General features: G+C 29.6%; 7 protein-coding genes across 7 annotated transcripts, besides 2 other annotated features; 3 read left to right on the top strand and 4 right to left on the bottom strand.

Moving 5' to 3' along the window:
* Positions 1 to 2,426: 2,426 nt before the first annotated feature.
* On the bottom strand, positions 2,427 to 4,112 carry TVAGG3_0851310 (uncharacterized protein; the record flags this gene model as incomplete). Its single annotated transcript, XM_001313569.2, has 1 exon — positions 2,526 to 4,112. One exon carries the CDS (start codon positions 4,110 to 4,112, stop codon positions 2,526 to 2,528), a length of 1,587 nt encoding a protein of 528 aa, XP_001313570.1.
* Positions 4,113 to 4,842: 730 nt separating this feature from the next.
* On the top strand, positions 4,843 to 7,192 carry TVAGG3_0851300 (biological adhesion protein; the record flags this gene model as incomplete). The annotated part of the gene is made up of 1 exon (XM_001313568.1): positions 4,849 to 6,663. The coding sequence occupies one exon, from the start codon at positions 4,849 to 4,851 to the stop codon at positions 6,661 to 6,663; it is 1,815 nt and encodes a 604-aa protein (XP_001313569.1).
* Positions 7,193 to 7,601: 409 nt separating this feature from the next.
* Positions 7,602 to 7,631: a mobile genetic element.
* Positions 7,632 to 8,250: 619 nt separating this feature from the next.
* Positions 8,251 to 8,667, top strand: TVAGG3_0851280 (nerve growth factor signaling pathway; the record flags this gene model as incomplete). Its single annotated transcript, XM_001313567.1, has 1 exon — positions 8,251 to 8,667. The coding sequence occupies one exon, from the start codon at positions 8,251 to 8,253 to the stop codon at positions 8,665 to 8,667; it is 417 nt and encodes a 138-aa protein (XP_001313568.1).
* Positions 8,668 to 10,411: 1,744 nt separating this feature from the next.
* Positions 10,412 to 11,994, bottom strand: TVAGG3_0851270 (proteasome regulatory particle assembly; the record flags this gene model as incomplete). The annotated part of the gene is made up of 1 exon (XM_001313566.1): positions 10,937 to 11,980. The coding sequence occupies one exon, from the start codon at positions 11,978 to 11,980 to the stop codon at positions 10,937 to 10,939; it is 1,044 nt and encodes a 347-aa protein (XP_001313567.1).
* A 406-nt stretch (positions 11,995 to 12,400) lies between these two features.
* TVAGG3_0851260 (UV excision repair protein RAD23 family) lies at positions 12,401 to 14,110 on the top strand (the record flags this gene model as incomplete). The annotated part of the gene is made up of 1 exon (XM_001313565.1): positions 12,401 to 14,110. One exon carries the CDS (start codon positions 12,401 to 12,403, stop codon positions 14,108 to 14,110), a length of 1,710 nt encoding a protein of 569 aa, XP_001313566.1.
* TVAGG3_0851250 (cell redox homeostasis) lies at positions 13,777 to 14,585 on the bottom strand (the record flags this gene model as incomplete). The annotated part of the gene is made up of 1 exon (XM_001313564.2): positions 14,245 to 14,571. The coding sequence occupies one exon, from the start codon at positions 14,569 to 14,571 to the stop codon at positions 14,245 to 14,247; it is 327 nt and encodes a 108-aa protein (XP_001313565.1).
* A 519-nt stretch (positions 14,586 to 15,104) lies between these two features.
* Positions 15,105 to 16,103, bottom strand: TVAGG3_0851240 (Listeria-Bacteroides repeat domain (List Bact rpt) family; the record flags this gene model as incomplete). The annotated part of the gene is made up of 1 exon (XM_001313563.2): positions 15,105 to 16,103. One exon carries the CDS (start codon positions 16,101 to 16,103, stop codon positions 15,105 to 15,107), a length of 999 nt encoding a protein of 332 aa, XP_001313564.1.
* Positions 16,104 to 16,233: 130 nt separating this feature from the next.
* Positions 16,234 to 17,168: a mobile genetic element.
* The last annotated feature ends 529 nt before the right edge of the window (positions 17,169 to 17,697 follow it).

The raw sequence follows: 17,697 nt of genomic DNA, 5'->3' as shown, positions 1-17,697 counted from the left end.
TGAGTAGTAGGATAGGATGGGTTGTGTGACTTTTTTTGTTACGTCTATATATAGATGCAGGTATATTTAAGAAACTGTGGGATAGAGTAAAAAGAGGAGCGAGTAAAGTTTGGGAAACATTGAAGAAGGGGGGCAAATTGGATATTTAAGAATAAAGAAGCAATTAGTGACGTTGCTGAATCAATAACACCAAAAGCTGCCCCAATAAGAGAAGTTTTAAATAAAGGAGAAAAAGTTTATCAAAGACTACAACCGATACTAAGATAAAAATAATTTTAAAATAATTTATTTTTCCACTATCTACCTCCTATTTTATTAAGTATTCCTTCAGCTATTCCACCAATTGCGTTACCGGCTTGTGCTCCCATCGCCGGATTACCTGCTTTAGTACCTAATACCCCACCTATGATAGTTCCTGCCGTTTTCGCTACTGGTGCCAAAAAGTTTGCAATGGGTTTAATAATCTTTTTATGAACCCAACCTGCAGCTTTCTTAATTCCATCCCATAATTTTTTAAAGAATCCCGCCGCCATTTCTGATTTAATATTAATTAAAAAATATATTTCATCACTTATATTTTAATTTTTATTTAATGATAAATGAAACCGATTTTAAAAATAAATGAAACAGAGGAGGAAGAAATAAATGAAAGTGAAAATGTTCAACAAAAAATAAACGTTGTTAAACCAATTACTGAAATAAAAATTTTTTCATCTGTTGAAGAATTTAATGACTATTATGCTAATAATAAAAAATTATTTGAAGAATTGACAACGTGTAAATTGAATAAAATGTTTAAAGTTGATGGATTCAAAATTTCAAAAATAAAAGGAGTGGTTAGTTTGAAATCTATTCCTCAATCAAGAATCACCTCATTAATGAAAATAGATGATTTAACAAAAAGAATAGAAGAGATTGAAGAAAGAATGAATCAAATAATTGATTTCATAAATTCAAATAATCATTAGCTTATTTTGGCTTTCATATTCATTTAATAATTCACAATCTTCATTTTTAAATTGAAGTTTAACCCATTCAGGATTTAAACAATGTTTAATTAATCGCGGAATATCTGACATCATCTATATATAACTTCTTTTATAAAAGATAAAAAAATAAATTATTTTAAAAATAACTTTAATTTTTTTAAAATGTGTTTAGTATATAATATTTATTACTAATTTATTTAATAATGTCGCGCTTTCTTACGAATTCATGACTTAAAAAACGTAAGAAAAAAATTTTATATCATCTATATATAGAAGATGTGAAAATATACCTTCATCTATATATAGACGTAACAAAAAAAGTCACACAACCCATCCTATCCTACTACTTACGTGAAAAAAAAACCGAAGTTACTAAAATTTTGTTATAACATAAGTTAAGCTTTTTATATGTATGACTGATTATATGCATATACGTCTTATTCATGTTCATCTTGGGGAGAGTCGACTAGCTTCTGATTCATCGCGCCTGTTGTCAGAAATTAGAATTAAAGTCAGATAGTATCATATTAGTGCTATTATTATAGTATACATATAGTTGAATTTAGGATTATATATTTTATTACTGCATTTGTTTTGTGAGAATATGAGGCACGAATTTAAAAGATGAATGCTGTATGTTTGAACATGTATGCAATTTGGATTGACAATAAGATCTTCATTTATATCGTAAGTGCAGTTATCGAGTATTAATGTTCCGGTATTGTATTTTTTCATTGAATTGTCGATTAAAATTGAATTCAAAATGAAATTAGGACCCCAAAAATAGAATTGGATAATAAATTGATTTTTATTCGAAATTAGCTTGAGATAGTAGTATTTGATTTCGGTATTTGAATGTCCAAGAATAGATGAACATGTATTATTATTTAATGTCCAATATGTTGAATTACCTCCAACTGAAAGCCATCCAGAATGGAATAATGTGCAATCGTAACTTTTCGAATTGGATAAATTAATTTTAGAAAAATATGCAGGAGAAATGTCAGTTAAAATGAAATAATTCGGTGAGGTACAGTTATGGATACTGATTTCATTGTAAATATGAGAATTATATGATTTATTTTGATTGAACGTCGAAATGAATGTATCAAAATCTACTTTGCAACTGCAACAAGATACATAATTCAAAGATGCATTATTCCCATTGTGAATAATGCACACTCCTCCGAACTTATGGTTATCTTTAACATATGTATAAAAAGAAGATTTATAGCAATCATCAAAACTGCAATGGGAAACATGTAAATTAGAGTCGATTCTTTCAATAAATATAACAGAACTAGTCCCTTTAAAATCGGAAAAGTGAGAATTACTAATCAATGAATTTCCTCAGAATTTGCCACAAAAAAAAATATAGGCCATTTGTTTTAGAATCATCTAATGACCTTGTCATCAAAATTAGAAGCAAATCGGAATTGGGAATCCTAGTTTTACAACCTTTTATTAATATGAAAAATGATAATTTTTTAAAATCAATAAAAAACAATTAAAAACAACAATATATATATATAAAAATTATTTTGAAAGTCTTGATTCAACACCTCTTGGAGTTGAATTATTCTTAGGACGAACAAGAGATGCAGAAGAATGAGAAGATTTTTCTCTTCTTATAGGAGTAACACCTTGAAGATGTAGTTTTGGATTCTTTATAAGGGAAGGCAGTGGAACAGATTCGTTTTGAGCAGCACGAGATGATTTTGTTGGATCTCTTGCTGTTACTTTTCCACGATTCTTCTTTGTAACTTTTTCAGACAACATAACTTTCTTTTGTGACTTTAACAATGATTCCTTTTGCTTTGTTAAGTTCTCTAATCTTTGGTTGATTGGTCTGAAGTTCTTTTCTCTCAATCTTTGTATATTATACTTTCGTTTTTCGTAATTCGCGTAAATTACTTTCTTTTCATGCTCAAATTTTTCAAAAAGATGTTGATCGGCTGCCCTATAGTCTGAATCCATCCTTTTCTGTGCTTCCTCTGCTTCTTCATGCTCTTTTGTTTCAATTAATTTACTTAAAGTCTGAACATCTTCGAATTTTTTGGCTCTGATCATCCTTTTAACTATATCTCTCATATTAAGCAATGCAGGAGATGGTTTACTGTACAACTGCATCTTCTGTGGTGACTTCCATTCGTTGTCTAAATCAGTAAAAGCTTTATCTTTCTGCATTTCTAGTTCTTGGAGACTCATTTCGAGTTCTCTATCGATCTTTTCTTGTTCTGTGTTCCAGTACTTGTTTCTTTCTTCAATTTCGTCGTTTGTTTGCTTAATTTTTTGTTCAATTGAATGTAATTCTTTGTTCTTTTGTACTTTTTGAGCGGTTTTATCGTTTTTGATACCATCACATATTACTTGAACATAAAATGCTTCTGAAATCATTCCTTTTTCTGAACAAATATCAATATATTTTCTGAGATCATGAGCAATTGATGCATACATACCTTCAGTAAGAGGTGGTAATTCTTCGCCATTTAAAGCTTTGTAAGTCAAAGAATTCTCTGAATGATAAACTATTTTTTGTAAATTTAGCGGCATATTGCAACCAGGCTGCTGTTGAGCTCCATTATTCTCTGTACCTTGATCTAAATGTAAATTTAACTCGCTATTTTCGATTGTAGAATTTTCATTTTCCGTTTGAGGTTTTTCTTTTTCTTCTTGCTGAATTTCGGTTGATTTATCATCTTTTTCTGCTGGTTTATCTGTGTCTAGCAATTTTTCTTGTATTACTGAAGATAAAGGTTGAAGAGATAAAGTATTTTCTTGATTTTCCTTGTTTTCTTGCTTATTTTCTTCATCTGTCTTTGGTTTTTCTTCGTTTTCTGGTTGTGTTTCAGTTGTTTCTTGTTTATCTGTTTCATTATTTGTAGAACCTGCTAAAACTTGAGAAACTTGCATGATTCCTTTGTTTGTTTCCTCTATTGGTGTATCTGTCTTTGGGATTGATGACTCTTCGGCTGTTTTTGAAGAATCATTTTCATCTTTCTTAATTTCTTGTTCATTTTCAGGAGATTTTGCTTGGGTTTGAGGTTGTTGCTCTGTTTCTTGATTGGGTTTCTCATTTTCACTATCTGAGTAATAATCATATTCTTCTTTCTTGTCAGTCATCTAACGTACAAAATTTTAAAAATCAAATTCAAAAATTTTATTATGGTAATATTCTCTATCAGCAGTAAAATAAATTCTTCGTAAATTTAAGTGCATGATATGCAAATTGTTAAATATTTTTAAGGAAGATTCATCTATTGCCAAGTATCAACCAGTTAATTCAATTGCATAATAAGATTTAAGTTGAAAGCATACTATCTTATTACTACCAAGTACAACAATATTGTATTGAATATTTATGAAACAAGTTGAGGGATCACCACTTGGTTTTTAGCTGTATTTTTATGTAGAAAAGTCAATAGCAGTAAAGAATATAAGAACATTTTAGTTTGAATTTGTCGATTTATTCAACGATATGAATAGTATTTTGGGCTTTCATTATTTAAGAGCTGAATAATGCATATAAATGTAGTGATGTTTTTTAATTCTTGGCTTTATATTTATTAGGTTTGCTATGATTTCAGATATTTTGAAGAAATTTTTGAATGAGATATTTAAAATAAACAACGTGAAACATTTACTTTACTGTATTACAAGATAATTTTATATTCCTTTTAGAAGCCACGCATGTTTACAATTCTTTTTCGATGATGAAAATGTAAAAAATCGCAATGAGGTTGTGCACAAAACATTAACTATCATGTACACATTTTAAATATAATATTTTTAAAGACCTGATGAGGTGTCATTTTAAATTTCAGTAAATGGAGAGTTTTATAAAAAAAAATTCAAAAAAATGTGTGATTCGATTGGCGATGCAATCAAGCATATTAGAGAGTTCTTTCTTGCCTACAATGGTATTGTAAGTGCTGAAAAGCCACAACCCGAGGCAGAGGAAGCGAAAACACTCGTAAATAACCTATTTTCTCATGGTGATGCACAGTTTTATCTTTCTGCCGTTGCTTATCTTCAACAAGTATCAGATATAAAGGAAGCAGAAAAGCTTATCCAACAAACTAACATCAACGCAGATCGCTCAATCATTGGAAATCCTGCTTATCGTTCACTTGTTGAAAAACATATCAATTTAGTTAACGAGTTTGAAGAATACAAGGCGAAATCTAGCTCAGCAATACCAAAACTCGAAGCTTTGAATACATCTTTGAACACAATGCTTACAGATGAGCAAAATCTCAGAAGTGAGCTTGAAACAAGACTTTCAAAGACAGTTGAGCAACACAGAAAGAACATTGATGACCTCCGCAGCCGTGTTACAAGCAGAGAACAAATGGTTCATGAGTTAGAAGAAAGAATTGACAAGCTTCAAGCCGAAAACGGTGCTCTTGCCAAGAGTAAGGGCCGCAACGTCGAGGCCGTCTACACAGAGCTCCAAAACGTCAAACTCGACCTCGAATTGAAATCTGAAAAAATCAGAATGGTCGAAGAGCAAAATCGTCAGAACCTCATGATTTATGCTAATGAGATCAGCCAGCTCAAGGACGAGAACATGAAACTTACAGCTCAGCTCAGTTCGAAGCAAGTTGAGCCAGCAGCTGAATCTCCAGCCGCTCCAGCGGAATCCGCACCACAGAGGCCACAACAGTCGATCGAGGATGTCTACAAAGAGGTATTCGCTCAAATTGACCGAGATAGTATTAATGCCACAGCAATTGACGCAATTGCAAGGGGAGTTCATGAGACACTTGAGAAGAAGAAGTCAGTAGCTTCAGATATTCTCGCTTCTTTCGGCATCAAATCGTACGAAAACATTGTTAGCGAATTAGATGCGATGAAGAAGCAGCTTGACGACAAAATTGAGAAAGAAAAGGTCCAGTTCGAGCAACAGAAATCTACAATCCAGCAAAAGAACGCTGATATCTCTCAAACAAAGATAAATCTCGAAACCGAAATTTCCACACACGAAAAAGAACTCCAAACTCTTACAGACGACGTCAAAGACAAGGAAACCAAGATTACAGAGCTCAGTGCCAAACTCGAACAGCTTCTCAAGGACATTTCCGAAAATCAGACGAAACAAGAGCAGAACAACCAAACATTGGCCGATGTTACAAACAAGGTTGAGAACAACAGCAACAATCTCACTCAAAACAAGGCAGCCCTTGAAGATCTTCTCAATAAAATCCAGCAGAAGACAGAAGAACTCGCAACCATCAAAGAGAACAACAAGAACTTACTCCAGGAGATTACTAATGGCAATGGAAAGTCCGAAGAGCTCGAATCCGACATCAGACAAGCAGATGACGAACAAAAGAGGCTCCAAACAAGACTTGACGCCATTAATAAGAGACTTGGAGAGCTCGAGAAGAATAAACAGGACAATGAGAACTCTTTGAAGAGACTCAGAGAGACAATCGACAAACAAAACGAAAGTACAACGAATACTCTTTCTACTGTTACAAATCTTGAGACTAAAGTTGCTCAAGTCAATGAAAACTTGCAACTTAGAATCCAAATGATCAGGGATGCAGCAGATGAAATGGAAGAAGTCAGAAACACTCATGCAAACTTAATGAAACAGATGAACGAACTCGCTGACTCACTCCAGAAGCAGTTGGATGACAGAACACCGTTTGACGAACAACTCCATTGATTGTTTTAAAATAATTTTTATTTTTTTATGATTTTATTATTATTAGAATTAAATAAAATGATCTTTAGACATAATCAATAAATTTCTTGCATGGAAACAATCAAAACGTTTTGTATTCGTAAATCTACCTTTATCTATTCCAAAAATTGTTTATCTACTATAAAATCCAAAATCCATTAATACACGTGCTCTCACAAAGTAAAGATCAGTCTATGTTCTCATTTCCTATCCAAAATATTACCTTGGATGAGGTCATATGCCCCAAATTTTGAATATAGCTCAAATGCATGCTTGCAAACAATGTTTGCATGAAAGTACATAAAAAACTATCAGTCAATTTTAGGGAAAATGCATTGGTATTTTTGTCATTTTTGATTCTTTTAAATTTTTACTTTTTTTAACTGATTTATTCGATATATGAATCGACTAAACTAAGTAAAATCTGAAGGAAAAAGATTTTATAAAATAAAATGAGAGATATACTACCAATTTTTCATGTATAATATCACCTTCTTTAATTTAAATTTACCACCTTTAAAACACTTTTTGAATTTTCAATTCAAAATGTGTAAATAAGATGTTATTCTTTATGTATTTTTTCAATAAAAATTTTTATTTTTATCTTGAATACATCACAAAATTTGAGTAATAAATTGAAAAAATGGAAAAGAATTCATTTGTTGTAAAGCTATGGAAACTAAGCCTCAAATCCAATATATCGAGTTTTTGAGTATTTTCCTGCATTATTGCGAAGTTTTCGATTCAATATATATTAAAAACAGAAAATGATGACGAATTAAAATTAATTTACAAAAACATTAAAAATCAATTGTTTGATTCAAAAGTATGTTCTCCCAAAGAAGTAGTTCACATGTTGTTATTCAATATGAAATTTAAAAATCACTACGCAGAATCATTTTTGAAATTAATAAAAATGAGAGTAGGTGCCAAAAGTGCATACTCTTAAACAACCGTCGGATTTCCGGGTGAAATCGTTGAATATCTTATTTCTAATGGGGTGGACGTCAATTTGCAAGATGAAAATGGAGAAACTGCCCTTCATATAGCAGCAAAATTGGGGTTTTTTGAAAACGGTAAAAGTCCTTATGTCTCACGGAGCAAAAACTTATATTAAAGATAAAAACGGAAAAACTGCTTTTGTGATAGCCCATCAAAATTCAAGAGTCCTTGAACTGCTTCTTTCTCATGGTACTAGAAATTGGATGTATGAAACAATAAAAATTTCTTTGAGAGAAGGTTTTATTGCTAGAATTTGGAATTATGAAAAAATAAATATAAGAGAAGGTTTTATTGGAGGTCTTGTTTTTATTGCGGACAATATACATAAAATCATCAAGCAAGAAGCCGTTTTTGATATTGTTGATGAAGAAAAAATTCGTTTTATTTTATCGAAAGTAGATCTAAACTCAAAAGACTTCAAAGCTCTTCTTTCTCAATGCAAATCAAAATACAGTCAAACAAAACTATATCACTTAGTTCGAAAATTCTGCAGAATTCACTAAATCCCAAGATATTCTGGCAATCTACGAATTCATTGATGAACTTGCTGAAGTTGGCAATCAAAATATGATTTATAAGGCATGTGAAGCAGGACTCCATGAAAAGCGAGGTGTTGATGGTAGAAATATTCTTCACTTGGCATCAGAAAAAGGCAATATAAGACTAGTTAGATACATTATTGAAATTGGCTGTGGCATGGAAACAATGAATTTTCGTGGATGGACTCCACTCATTTGTGCAGCATATAATGGCCATCATGAATTAGTCAAGTATCTAATTTCTGTTGGGGCAAATCTTGAAGCATCAAACTTGATTGGATGGACTCCTCTTTTCTATGCAGTATATAAAAATCATATTAAAGTTGTTAAGCAACTTATGGCTGCAGATGCTAATAGATATGTCATGGATTCACATGGAAACACTTTACTTACTCATGCAAAAGGCATAGTAAGAGATTATCTAACAATAGTTGGTACTTACTAAATCATTTATTTTTTAGTTTATTTTATACTCATGAGCTTTAAATATATTTGTGTTTGTCTAAATTAGGCGTAACTCTTATGTATAACAATGTTATACATAATATCGAATTAAAATATAATACTTATATTTAGTAAAATTAATAAACTGCGAATCAAAAGGCGTACTTGTCAATTTTTGAATGGTTTACATTTCTAATGCTAATGGTGCCTTCACTGAGAGTGAGAGAAAATTATTAACTATTATTGCATATAATTATACTTAAATATCCTATTTGAAAGCTTGAGTTAATTTTCAAAAAATTGAAGTAAAAGCGAAAAATATTTTATATATATTTAGAAGCTATTCGACTCTTACGGACATGAATACGAATAAACTATTTGTACACATATTCTTAGATTCATATAAGGAGCTTAAGTTATGAATTCTATGTTCTAACTCCATTCTGAAAAATAATACGATTATTCTTAAATTTTTAAGCAAAATACGATTATTCTTAAATTTTTAAGCAAAATAATATCCACATAAGTATAAAATTGTATTTTCCCAAACCATTGGTGTCTAGAATCTTATAATGTTCTTGGTAAATATTTCTTCACACAATTTTTTCCTCAATGTTCTTTCATAAATTGAAAAACTTCATTATCAAGAGTTAAGTATTGTAAACTTCTCAATTGTCTACGATAAGTGGCAAAAAGTGAGGATTTTCATATGCTATTCAACTAAAATTAAAACAAATTTTCATAAAAAAGTTATATTATTCACTTTAAGATTCTGACACTTATCGTAAAAACGTATTCATCCAATAATTAAGTTTCAATTAAATAATGAATATAATATCTATATCCGAATGAGTCATGAAATATATTCTTTATTCAGAATTTTTGTTTTCCGTCTAAGTCGAATAGCTTCTAAATATTTGGTTCATGATGTTATGTTATTACAACGAATTAGATTACAAAATATATATAATATTTTGTGCCATTAATCAGAAATAGATTTTGTTGTAACACCATGATCAACGAAGAATTTTACAATATCATTCGAATGATTAAGAAATGAATGTGTAGTGGCAACAGAAAGTGGAGTTTCAATATTACAAAATATATTCCATATGATATTGATAGGTATGAAATTAAAGAGAAAGTTTTATAATAATGATTGACACGAAATGAAAAAGAATTTCATACAATAATAATTGATATGAAATGAAATTGAGTGAGTTTAGCATTGATATCAGCACCACGTTCGATCAAAAATTTAACAAGTTCAATCGAATTTTTATAAATTGCAATAATAAGTGGAGTTTCAATATATCAAAATAGTTGTGACACTTTTTACGGGCTTATAAATAAGCCCGAAAAAGTATCAAGCAACTATTAAAATATATATATTCACTTTTTAATCGTCGTCCCTCCTCTCAAAAAGTGACTAATATATTTTGAATATATTTCATATAAATATGATTGATATGAAACGAAAGAGAATGCTATATAATAATGATTGACATGAAACGAAAGAGAATGCCATATAATAATGATTGAAATGAAATGAAAGACAATGCCATATAATAATGATTAGTATGAAATGAAAGAGAATGTAATATAAAAATGATTGAAATGAAATGAAAGACAATGCCATATAATAATGATTAGTATGAAATGAAAGAGAATGTAATATAAAAATGATTGATATGAAATGAAAGAGAATGTAATATGTTAATGATTGATATGAAACAAAATAAAATAAGTTTAGTATTGACATCAGAGCCATGATCAACTAAGAATTTAACTATGTCTATCGACTTTTGCTTAATAGCAATAGAAAGTGGTGTTTCAATATTTCAAAATATATTTCATTTAATAATGATTGACATGAAATGAAAGAGAATGTAACATAGAAATGATTGACATGAAATGAAAGAGAATGTAATATAATAATGATTGAAATGAAATGAAAGAGAATGTAATATGTTAATGATTAGTATGAAATGAAAGAGAATGTAATATAAAAATGATTGATATGAAATAAAAGAGAATTTTATATAAAAATGATTGATATGAAATGAAAGAGAATGTAATATGTTAATGATTGATATGAAACAAAATAAAATAAGTTTAGTATTGACATCAGAGCCATGATCAACTAAGAATTTAACTATGTCTATCGACTTTTGCTTAATAGCAATAGAAAGTGGTGTTTCAATATTTCAAAATATATTTCATTTAATAATGATTGACATGAAATGAAAGAGAATGCCATTTAATAATGATTAGTATGAAATGAAAAAGAATATTTTAGCATTTACATCAGCTCCATGAGAAATAAGAATTCTTGCTGCATCTATATTATTATACATTGCGGCGAAATGAAGAGCTGTCATTTTATCTACATCACGATAATTGACATCAATTTTATCAACTGAGTTTAATAAAAATTTGAAGATATCGGAATTTTGTGACATGCATGCGTATTGTAGAATATTTCTTTTCTTAAAATCAATTTTATCAGGAAGTTTTTCATTTTTGAGAATATCTATTGTTTGAGGAAATGCAGCACACCATGGAACTATGAATTTTTTCTCTCTTTCGAAAAGAATAAACACAGCTTTCAGGTTTTGGTACTTGATAATATCTTCGTAAATAGCTGCTGAATTGGAGTTTTCTCCTTCGAAATCTTTATATGTAAAAATATTTCTTTCTAAAACGTATTCAAGCATTTCGTTGTTATGTGAACATACAATGTCTCTGAGGCAATCTTTATCCATTTTATTTCCCTTTAAACATTCATTTATAATGTCAGTATTTCTACCAAATAAAGAAAATTGTAGACATCTTTCTGATATTGTATAATTTTGGTTTGAAATTAAGAAAAAGAAAATGTTTACGGATCCAAAATATGCGCATGTTTCTATTAATGATAACTTGAAACGGAAGCCTGAATTCAAATCAGGAATTTCTAAAAAAATATCATTTTTAAGCTCTCTTTGTGAAATATATTCCTTAAACTTATCAATTTGATCGTGCATAACAATAAATTCGACTGAACCCTCCAATGGGAATGTTAAATCCGAAAGTTTGTTATCAAAGCCAATATTCTTGAAAATTTTTATATAATTTTCTCCTGATACATAATTATATCGAAATGCTTTTAAAATGATCTGTGACAGTTGGTTTTTGGTAATTTGATATTTCGAAATTAAAACATTTGTGATGATATTGTGCATGTCTTCAACAGAATCATTGAATTTTATATGAAAAAGCTTTTCAAATGCTCCATTAAAGTCCGAATATGGTTTAGCATAGTCATAAATCATTTTTTTAACTTAAGGGTGCACTGCCTTAGTTTACAACTATTCAATTTTATGAACTTAAATATACTTTTTCTCTATGATAGAATTGATATTTTTATGAATAAACTTAAATATAGCATACATTGATCATACTCTATCTTTTGATTGTTTCAAAATCTAAAAAAGATCTCTAGAAGAAGACTCAGGGTGTAAATAACGTATTTTTTTGTAAACTATGGCGTATTTTCAAGGCCCATAAAGAGTTCCTTTTTGAAAATAAAAAAAATATTATTAATTATGTGTGATATATTTTCGTTTGAGTCAAAAGTGACTAAATTGTACGTTTAAAAGATAAATTGAACTAGTTTATCTTTCCGTTTATTATATACAAGATATCTTGAAATTAGATTATTTTTGTAAACTATTCAATCTTAGTTTAAAAGAATGAAAAATTATCTATTAACTATTGATATTCCTCAATATGGAAGGACGCACAGACTTATGGTTTTCGAGGATGAATGCTTACAATCAATTCAAAATGAATTAGCCACGCGTGGTATAAATGGAAAATATAAATGTTTTGATTCAAATAACAATGTTATAGCCAACGACGTACTTTTTTCCAAATTTGATAATGTTGAACCTTCTGGTAATCTTTCCATAATCAAAGTCAAAATAAAATTCGATGATCCAGAATACGAAAAATTAACGCTTGAAAACTTCGATATAAATAATTCTTCCACTCAAGAATTTTCATTTCAGAATGATACCAACAACTTTAATAAGAATAATAATAACAATACCAAACAACAGCTACAAAATCAAAAAGAATCCGAACATGAAAATGATTTAGATGATGATATGTTTATTCCTCTTGCAGCATCTCAAGAAAACCAAATTGATGATAATCTAGTTTATGAAAATCCACAAAATTCATTATTACTACATATAAACGCATCAAAAGAAAACGAAGAAAATCAAAACAAGACTAAAGAAAATGAAAGCACTGAAGTCAAATCAGAAGAAACTAATCTACCTGCTAAAGAAGAAGTATCTTCAAAGGAAGATGCTTCAGATTTATCAGATCTGGCTATTGAAATCGTTCCTGATCCGCCTGATGAATTTCTTTCAAATTCATTAATTCCTCAGGAATTAATCCAACAAAATCAACAAATTAATGAAGTACAGCCTTCAAAATCCGAAAATTCCGAAAATGTCGATCAAAAGCAAGATAACGTCAAATCTGAAACTCCTACAGCACTAAGTTCAGTTCAAGTTAATATGCCACAGGAAAAACCTTCGTTAGAAAGTTCTGATAATGTCAATCAACTATCTGAGAATAAGAATAATAATATGGAAAAATTATTTAAACAAAACATCTCAAATCCAAGCCAGAATGATTCTTCAAGTTCAAAGCCTGAAAATATAACTCCTTACGAATCTCCCAAAGAAAAGATTATTGATGAAAAACCAGATACAACTAAGAAGAATCTCCCAAGCCCAAGTCTTAAAGCGAAACTTGAAATTCCTATTAACGATACCAAGTCTGTTGGTCAAAAGCCCGAAATTAAAATGCCTATATTTGAATTTCCGAAATCAACAGAAAACAAACCGTTAATGTCAACAGAATCCAATATTGATAAGCATCATAAGTCAAAAGTTAAGCACTCTGATACAAAAAATAAATTTATGGAGTCACCAAAGCCTCCAATGCCACCACCGGAGTCACCAAAGCCACCAAGATTTACTCCAAGCCAATCTTCATCAAATTCTTACAAAGATCCTCCTGAATTTTCGGAACTTGTTTCAAATCTAACTGAAATGGGATTTGAACGTAAATATTCAGAAAATGCTTTAAGGAGATGCAATTACAACCCTGAAAGAGCTGTTAATTTATTAATGTCAGGTAATGGTATCGTTGAAGAACTCCAGCCTCAAATTTACTCGCCTTCCCTTTCACAAAGAGCAAGTAAAGAAACCGAAGATGAAGTTACGAAAGTTGCAAAAGAAACTTACAATAATTTGAATCCTGGTCAAAAAGCCTTTGTTGATAAAATGGTTAATTTCGGATTTACACTGCATAGAATAATTAGCATATATGATGCCTGCGATTACGACAATAGTTTAACAGAAACTTTACTCAAATCTTCTTAAAATTTATATATTTGTTTGTTTGTTATAGATATAAAGTTTGCAGTATATTTGTTTATTTTAGAAATTGCTGTATATTTCGTGTGAGAAATGAAATAAAATTTTTTTTTTATATTAAAAATGAAAAACATGTAATTTTACTTGTATTGGGCAATCTTGGCCTTGAGATCTGGGATTTTGAGACCAATGATTTCATCAAGCTTCTGATTTCCCTTGTAGTATAAAACTGTTGGAACTGAAGAAATTTTGTATGCATTACGGAAATCTTCCTTATCATCAATATCAACCATCAAGAATTGGACATCTTGATTCTCCTTAGCAATGTTTGGTAACATTTGGTTCAATCTCTTGCAAGGCATGCATGTTGTAGAGCCAAACTTGACAACAATGAGACCTGTAGCAGCAGCAATCTTTGCCTTAAGTTCATCAAGGGAACCTTCGAAGTGGATAAGATTCTCAGCCATAATATGAAATGAAGTCGATAATAATTTGAGTGTAAACGCAAAATTTTTCTTCACAATTACAAATCTAAATTGGCCGGATAAACAAACCTTTTCGAAAGATTTAGCATCGACTCAACATACCATCTTGTTCATCATTCTGATTCAATTATCCTGAAATTCAGCGTTAATTACTTTACATCTCAGATTGATGAAAGTATATTTTTCATTTTTCAAAGCTACTTTTTTATTCATAATATGCCATTCCAGAACTTTTTATGAATGTTCGATATACTCCTTATTAACTGCAATATTTAATTAACTTTTGAAAATTATATGGTAAAAGGTAATGATATGAGAATATGCATTGATCGATACACTTGAAAGCAATGCATAAATTGACTTATCATTGTGTGATATTGCAACTTTGTGTCAATAAAATTTTATAAATAAAATACACGCAAAATATTTTAGTAAAAAACAACAAACAAACAAAAACAACTATTATAATCATTCCTTATACTTCTTTCATGCCATATTCAGCATACCACTGTAAATTAAGCTTCATTTGCAAGACTATAAAGTCCAGCGATTTGTGCCAAGGAATTTACTGATTTCTTCTTTGCTTTTTTAACAGTACGTGGGAATGGATCATAATAGAACCTTACATTGACCGCATTTGAAGGAATACCTTTATTATCTTGAGCATAAAAGAACATTGTATGATATCCACCTGATAAAATAGGAATTTGGACATATCCACTGAACGAAACAGTTTTCTGACCTACGTCCAGGCCAGATGCAAGTTCTATTTCTTCTCCAACATCAATATAGTAACGAACAATGCATGTACGATCTGCATCTGGATGATAAACAGTTCCAGCAATAGGGATTTGTAAGTCAGGATTCATTTGGTACTTATCTTTTGGAATTTTAGTCATTTTCAGCTCAGGTGGCTTCATAATTTTACCAATACCTGATGTGAGGGAGAATCTTAAAGTTTCGCCAGGCTGACAAAGCCTATTGTCCCAAGAAAATGCCATACCACTATCAACACCTTTAAGATCGTAATATGTTGGACTACTTTGTGTACCATTTTTCCATAAATTTGATGTTCTTGAACTATATCCTCCATACCAATACGTATCTACGTTAATTGAACCATAGCTATCTCTTAACAACATGTTTACCGAATTTGTTCCATCGGACATAATAAAGCCTCTGTCACCTTCTATATTCGTAATCGGAGCTGAATCTACATTGCCAATTGAAATATCAGCATGTACGGCGATTCCAATTGTATGATTTGCTTGATCTGTACAAGAAACTGTAAATCCTACATTTACAAACATATTTAATGAAATCAATGATAAGGTTGTAACGATGTTACAATTTCCATTTGATGCCTTGCCGTTAGTTGAAGTTCCGGGAACATTAACCTGAGTTCCATCAACTTTAAATACAACTTGATATCCATTATCATTATAAGTTGTTTTCAGAGTTCCGTTTTTGATGTTAAAAGTAGTTCTAGTAGAATAACTTACTTCTAACACCATCGAAAATAATTGAATACTTCGATGTACTTAAAAAATTAAAATCAAAAAAATAAATTTGTTGTATTATTTGTAGAGATCCAATTAGATTTGGAAATTTTTTAAAAATCAGATTCAATTTGATTTTACAGATAAAAAGGTACATTCACTATTTTTGACAAAATTTTAAATTTTCATGGGGTTGTAAATCTTATAATAACTAGATGAATAAGGAATGAATCCCAGTATAATGTGCATCATTATATTAAACACTATATGTAAGGCTAATGATTCTATTAACACTTATGAAGATCTATAGTATTTGAGCAGATAAATTTGATAATTTCCAAAATTCTTATATTTCAAAATTAAAGTGTGCGAATGCATTTAAATGAGAGCAAAAAGAGATTGATGCTGTTAAAACTATGTGTTAATTTGCAATTATTTCGCATCACAAGAACTACCCAGTAAATTCGGCTATTTTTCTTTGCAATTATTCTCCATTATACATATAATATAATGGTTAGGGTTTGAAGAAAAGTTACTAGAGAATTATTGACTTTTGAAATAATGCAGAATTTTACTTGAAGAAATCATTAATTTATGAGTTCCAAATTGCTAAGCATGACGAAAGATCATTAAATTTGCTACAATTAAATACACTTATTGCAGAATTAAGATTTTTGAAATTAAAAGTTTGAAATATTGCCTTTTTGAATAAAAATTTAAATTTTATTATATAATCATGATAATATCTTATAGAAATTAAAAGAAAATATTTTAAACCATTCAAATATTTTGAATGTCTTATCAATTTAAAATATTAAAAGATAGCTTGATTTTATCATCATTAGTTGTTATCAAAGTTTTCTTCTTTTGATGAACAACAGTAAATGATTTGTTAATTACTTGTCTTCCTTTTTCGCAGCAAAATCGAAAGTTATGATGATAATCTTGGTCTCAATTTTGAAACTCTCTGATTTACAAGTAAGCATTCCTTTGGAAAAGCAGTCCTATTCTGTTTTCAAGATATTTTAAAGCCTCCATTTCATACAATGCGCAGATCTATTCGAAATTGCAAGAACTCTCTTTGATGGTCAAGCATATTAGAATTAATGATTTGTCAATAATAAATACGATCATGGGAAATATTATTCGATTATATGGAAACTGTTTGACAGAACATTGAAAAATATCCTTATTGAAATCTTTCGGTTAAACTATAAAAGCATATTGTTGAAATATTGAATTTAGAGAGATTATTGAGAAAATTCTTGATTGGATTTTGAGGTTATGTTTGTCAGATTTTATTCATTTTCTTCTATATTTTAATCGAAAATAGCATTCTAATATGCTTGACCATCAATTATTAATTACATGAAATTCAAGATTTGAATGAATTGAATTGGTGTTTTCAATTTTTGAAATGAATCGGATAAATAAAATTTAGATATCAAATAGAATTATTTGATTTCTTACATATAATAGAGTTTTAATTTTAATAAAATATTTAAATTTGTTTGGTCAAAAAAATCTAATTATTTTTAATATTCATCTAATATAATTAAAACATTATTTTTAATATTTATCCTCCTAAACTTTGAAAGCTATTCAAAAC

This window comes from Trichomonas vaginalis, chromosome VI (assembly GCF_026262505.1).
Source record: "Trichomonas vaginalis G3 chromosome VI, whole genome shotgun sequence".
NCBI lineage: Eukaryota > Parabasalia > Trichomonadida > Trichomonadidae > Trichomonas > Trichomonas vaginalis.
The sequence above is the reverse complement of the archived record's forward strand: the minus strand, read 5'-3'. Positions and strand labels throughout refer to the sequence as shown.